This window comes from Drosophila grimshawi, unplaced genomic scaffold (genome assembly GCF_018153295.1).
Source record: "Drosophila grimshawi isolate 15287-2541.00 unplaced genomic scaffold, ASM1815329v1 contig_1369, whole genome shotgun sequence".
NCBI classification, from domain to species: Eukaryota; Metazoa; Arthropoda; class Insecta; order Diptera; family Drosophilidae; genus Drosophila; species Drosophila grimshawi.
This window is the reverse complement of record NW_025062891.1, coordinates 796,422-802,048: the sequence shown is the minus strand read 5'-3', so window position 1 is coordinate 802,048 and position 5,627 is coordinate 796,422. Positions and strand designations below refer to the sequence as shown.

Sequence of the window (5,627 nt, the reverse complement as noted above, 5' to 3'; positions counted from 1 at the left end):
CTTATCATGCTTGCAATCAAACCTTTCAGTGTAGGCACACACACACATACACACACGCACACCACATCACATCACACCAACTTGGTAGATACACGTGTGTGTAGAAAGGAAACGGAAGCAGCTTCTATCAGCTCGATAGCAACCAAGTGGATATCGATAAATGCATATGGCGAGAGGCCGATTGCCTGCTTGCGCATAGTGCTAATAATGGTTTTGTGTTCGTTTTCGGTTGTTGTCCAGGATCTATTGAAGGTACTACGCATATGCGTATTAATATATTAATGCATACATATATGTCTACTATTACGAGTATAAATTTACAAATACCAAAACAAACATAACGCGTATACAAAACATATTGAACTCAACATTTACAAACATAATTATTCGTATATTAAATGCATGATGGCAGCGTATGATGGTTCAGAATGCGACAAATACTCCAAGAAACAGTAAATGTCTATAATATGAAATGCAAAATAAAATATATCACGTTAATATAAATAAAAAATTGCATTTATTTATTCAAGTTCACATTGTACATAAATGTTTAGTCTACGGCGATGAAGAGACTGGAATAACCGGGTTGTCCGCCTGCAATAAACAAAAGATTGGAATAAGTATTTTCTTAAATTAACCACTTAAGTCTGTTATTTATTTGTTTTTGTCAGTCGTGTGTAGTCCACATATATATTCGGTTATATGCTTGTCAGGGTTTGTTCATCAATTTCTCTCATCTCTTAATAATTTAAATACTCTTCATTGAGCTCACCTATTTGCAAAAACTTGTTTTACTGGTCTAAAGAAATTTCGGGTATTTTTTTCCGTCTGCCTGCAATTAGAAGATAAATATTATTTCAAATGTGTTCAACAAAACAACAGGTAAATTTGAATTTATTATTTTATCAGTATATAAAACCAATCGTCATTGTTAATTCCGACTGGGGCGGTATATTAAAGCATCACTTAGAAGCGTGGCATACATTTCAATAATTATAATAAAAAGTTACCTTTTGTTTTCCTCAGTGCCATTATTATTCGCAAGACCGAGCACAATGTTCTAGTCACCTAAAAAATGTATTGAGCATTGATTATATGTTTAGAGTTACGAAGTAATCTACTATTTATAATTAATCAGCTTATTTTATCATCAATTATTCTTATGACAGGGATAACTGTTTGGCTTAAATAAGGTGTTCATCATAGTAAATGTTTTCTATAAAATTTGACACTGATTTCAGAACTCACCTCATGGAACGCAGAAAAATTCGATTGCTCTTCAAGGACCAAGAAGCGTAAACTGCAAATGAAAACAAATATTAAAACCAATTGTTAAATATACTAACGCATAAGCATATAAAGTGAATTTATTCAGACCAGTTTATATAGCAACATAAAAAATTCAGTTATATGCTTGTCTACTGTAATATCATCACAATAAACAAAGAATATATTAAATCGGAACGAAACTTACATTTAGTTCAATTTCTTTTCACATTCATTGATAGAATATTCTCCACCGAAGTCTTGTGGTCTTCAACCGCAACTGAAATAACAATGATTTTCATTAGTTATAGAAATAATACAATCTGAAGATCTAATTTGCTCTTTTATTTCGTATCAGCTTTTTGTATCATCAATTATTTGTTTATGACAGGGATAACTGTTTGGCTTAAATAAGGTGTTCATCATCGAGTTCTACACAAAGTCAGTTTAATAATTCTTTCTTAGCTCACCTTAGGTACGGGAACAACTCTGAAGATGGGCCTCTACACGTGGGAACTCCATTCTGAAATTTACAAAATGAAATTTAACTTTTAGTACTGTCAAACACAAGCGAATAAAATTGTATTTTTCTTGTAAATTTTTTATCAGAATTGAAAACCAATCAACACGTCTTTTCAGACTGGGGCGGTATAGTTAAGCATCATGGAAAAATTACACTCGTTTTAATTAGCGAGCTATATTAACTACAGTCAAACACAAGCGAATACAGTTGTACTATTCTATATTGCCGGGTAAAATTGAGTGCATCGAAACTAACCTCACACTCCCAGGGAACACGTGCTACATATGCTTTTTCGGGGCGCCACTAGCGGCGATACATTTTCCATTTCCTTCAAGTCATTGCTACTTTAGCTATGTTCTCCAATAACTCTCCATCTGTAAGTAATACAATGAATGCATTAAAATAGTCTTCAAAAATAGATGTGCAAAACACGTGTACATTTTTATCAGAATTGAAAACCAATCAACACGTCTTTTCAGACTGGGGCGGTATAGTTAAGCATCATGGAAAAATTACACACGTTTTAATTAGCGAGCTATATTAACTTACCGTCTTAATTTAATGTTGATTATCTACTCTCAAGGCACTTTTAATTATATTTTGGGGAGCGATCGAGGAAGCCAACTTTGCTGTAGCTGTGTTGCAACGAAAAAGAAATGCTGGAGGCAATGTGGTTGCAGACTTTAAATCGATAAGTGCTCATCACATATTATATGGCGGTTGGCCGATAACATGCACAGCCAACTTAACCATACAGTTGAAACGTATTTAGTGAATGGCAATTATCGACATGTAATACTCGATTGAAAGGAATAATCGATTATTAATGAATACGCGCGTTTTTGTGAAATAACAATACTCGTTTTATAATGTATTTCATTTAGTTTTAATGCTGTAAATATGGAAAGTGCTATTGTCATGGAACAGGAAGAGGAGCAGGAAGTGCAAGTCAGCATAACATTTGGCGAATTGCAATTCTTCGACTGCGATGACATTTCTACATGCGTCCCAATACAATCCGCACTGAAGATCTGCAGAAGCAGTTTGGAGGATCTAAGTGCTAAGACCGTTGATGTATTGAGTCTGTGGCTGCGGAAACTGCTTAGAGCCTACATAAGTGAGGCCGATTGCTACATTGATATTTTCAAGTGCCTGTATGAATGGTTTCAACGACTGGTAAGTGGAGTGTTTCATCATCAGATGAAATTGTTGCTAATCCTCGCTCATTGCAGAAGAGCGATGTGACTGCGGAGAGTGATGGAGCCTGCAGCGATTTCATTACGCTCATTGCGGATGCCCTGAGCTTTGCCGAGTGGGCTAAGCAGAAACTGCTGACGGCTGGCGAACGTTTGGTGCACACAGCATCATTTTTCCTACTGGGCATTGTCTACAGCTGCCTGCAGCTGAGGTACGACCGAGATTCAATGCAGATTAAGCCAACTGCTAACTAATGTCTGTCTGCAGCAACGAACAAAATGTGGAGGCGCTTAAGCAGCATGAACCGTTGGCCATCGAGCTGCATTTGATTGTGTTATACCTGCTGAAAGAGATAACCTCCACGTCCAACAAAATACATCCTCGCATTACGCCACGTATGCTTAAGTTATTTAGAATTATTTAATACATATATAGATTTATATATATTTTTGATTAGTGCTGCGACAGCTGGTGGATATTGCTGATTTTCTTAGTGTTAATATGACACACCTTCATGCCTTTGTGAAGACCGGCAAAACCATGACAAACATTTGCACCCATTACGCCAAATGTATCGATCTGAGCCAAGATGATGGCACAACCATGCCCGACTGGCTGGAGGAAACAGTTATGCATCTTTGCGACACAGTTCTCACACACCTAGAAACTGTTTGTAAAGAGGCAAGTCAGAGTATTCAAAAGCATATCGTTTATTGCGTATTTATTTTTTGTGCGCTTGCAGGACACACCGTCAGTTCCGGTGGACAAAATTGAAGAGTATTTGAAAGTTACGCAGGTCTACTTAATAATGTTGCACAAACTATTGGGCTGTGGTGTAAAGCATATGGATACAGATGTTTTGGACGACATAGTGCAAGTATTGAGTCTGGGTGAAATGTAAGTTAGAAACGCCTTTGATCTATTCACACTTGTGATCATCCCGATTTATTTGCTTAGCAAACGAAAGCATGACTTAGGCCAAGACTTACATCAGCTTATAGCCAAATATGTGCGTCCAATTACACTGCAAATTTTCGAGTTGTTATATCAGCTGGAAGATTTTCAAAAGGTAAGCTACTCACTTTGTTATAATTTCTTGTGTTTATATTTTAAATACGCTTTGCTTATAGTATCTGATTGGTTGGCTATCGAAGCGCGAACAGGTTGATGTGGATTGCTTTGAGCTTTGTTTGGACTATATAACTGCGACCATCACTGATCGGGCAGAAATTAGTCAGCCTACTTGCAAAACATTGCAGAAAATATTTGAGTATTTGTTCAAAGGTAGAAATTACTTTATGTAAATGCATTCAACTTGTAACATTTAACACTGTTTTGCTTTCCACAATAGATGCTTGTCATTTTACCAATGCCGCACGTTACAATCGGATTCTGGATGCGTTTGGCACTCTCTTGCATGTGACTTGCTCCGCATCATTGATCAATTACTTTTGTACTGGACTATTTGAAGAGGATATCATAAAGTCTCAAGTCTGCTCCGATGTACTCACGCTTTGCTTTCGGTTAGTCAAATGCTTTGATTTAATTTGTAGTTGATTTATAAATTGAGCTTGTGGTTTTACAGTCTGGAAGAGGCGAATCACAGCTGGAGTAAACCTGACGTCGTAAAGGCAACGTCCTACTGGATCAAGTGCAATAATTCATATGCTATGTTCTCACAGAACTTGAGCCAGTTGCACATACAGCGCATGCTCAAATATTTCCACAGATTAGGCAACAATGAGATGCCTATCTTTAGCATGAGAAGCTATCGTTATTTGCACTGTGTGTCGCCCAGAACGGAGCAACAGAAGCGGATCTTGTTGCTACGCTTGCAGCGTTTAATAAAGGAGCCCTTGAGCGACATTCAGCAGTATTACGAATTTGTGAGTGAAACCAAACTGAACTATGCAATTTGAATTAACCGATATTCCATTCGTGTAGTTGGCGCTCATGGAGCTGCTGCCGTCGGCTGAAATTGAGGGATTGCCTCACCTATGGTCGAAAGTGAAGGAAATGATGGTTGGCGACAAGTGCAAGCATTTGGCCAACACTTACTTCAAATTGGCTCTGCAATTTAGCCCAGCAACCAAGCTACGCATATTGCAGACAGCAGAACCATTCCTGTCAAAGCCTGAAGCCAACAGCTGTTGGTACATGCAAAAGTTTTTGCATGCCTGCAAACGCAACGCTGATCCGCAGCTGAAGTCTCTGGCTGAGCAGCATGCAATTGACAAAGATTTACTATCACTTTTGGACGCGCTGCAGCCAGTGTCAGTTTCTAAACCAAGCCCGAACAAACTTCATAATGTGAACTACAAATTAAGCTGTAGAAGGCAACATATGCATCAGTGTAATTTGACCAGCCTAAAGCGCAAACGTTCACATATCGAGAAAAAGGAATTGATGCAACAGCTTGAACAGAATTCACAGCAGTTGTTGCAGTGCTCCACGGAATTGGACGCATCTGAGATTGTGCAGCTGAGGTGCATTTTTGAGAGGTTAAAAAACATATTGTCACAGCATGAAATTCCTAATAAATAAATTAAAACCATCTGGAATTCTACCAAGCTTGTTCAGTTCGTCTTCGTGAATTAAAATGCCTGGGATCGAAATGTTGAATGCATATAGTTTGTTGAGC

General features: G+C 37.8%; 1 protein-coding gene, 1 long non-coding RNA gene and 2 other non-coding genes across 4 annotated transcripts; 1 reads left to right on the top strand and 3 right to left on the bottom strand.

Annotated features, from left to right (window-relative positions):
• Positions 1-500: 500 nt before the first annotated feature.
• Positions 501-2,366, bottom strand: LOC116805111. The gene is made up of 8 exons (XR_004365032.2): positions 2,339-2,366; positions 2,045-2,163; positions 1,737-1,789; positions 1,475-1,546; positions 1,249-1,300; positions 1,011-1,068; positions 773-832; positions 501-594 (listed from the first exon to the last, which is right to left on the bottom strand). It is a non-coding gene; the product is annotated as an uncharacterized LOC116805111 (long non-coding RNA).
• LOC6559661 lies at positions 1,128-1,212 on the bottom strand. Its single transcript, XR_047125.2, has one exon. It is a non-coding gene; the product is annotated as a small nucleolar RNA R38 (small nucleolar RNA).
• On the bottom strand, positions 1,614-1,697 carry LOC6559660. Its single transcript, XR_047124.2, has one exon. It is a non-coding gene; the product is annotated as a small nucleolar RNA R38 (small nucleolar RNA).
• A 290-nt stretch (positions 2,367-2,656) lies between the features above and the next one.
• On the top strand, positions 2,657-5,560 carry LOC6560309. Its single transcript, XM_032734655.1, has 10 exons — positions 2,657-2,965; positions 3,022-3,197; positions 3,254-3,381; positions 3,444-3,667; positions 3,729-3,883; positions 3,944-4,055; positions 4,117-4,270; positions 4,338-4,509; positions 4,572-4,872; positions 4,931-5,560. Exons 1-10 carry the CDS (start codon positions 2,690-2,692, stop codon positions 5,528-5,530), a joined length of 2,298 nt encoding a protein of 765 aa, XP_032590546.1. The 5' UTR covers positions 2,657-2,689; the 3' UTR covers positions 5,531-5,560.
• The last annotated feature ends 67 nt before the right edge of the window (positions 5,561-5,627 follow it).

Coding starts and splice junctions, on each gene's coding strand:
- LOC6560309 (XM_032734655.1), top strand. CDS start 2,690: ATGGAAAGTGCTATTGTCATGGAACAGGAAGAGGAGCAGGAAGTGCAA. Junction 4,510..4,571: donor GTACTCACGCTTTGCTTTCG/GTTAGTCAAATG, acceptor GTGGTTTTACAG/TCTGGAAGAGGCGAATCACA. Junction 4,873..4,930: donor TTCAGCAGTATTACGAATTT/GTGAGTGAAACC, acceptor CCATTCGTGTAG/TTGGCGCTCATGGAGCTGCT.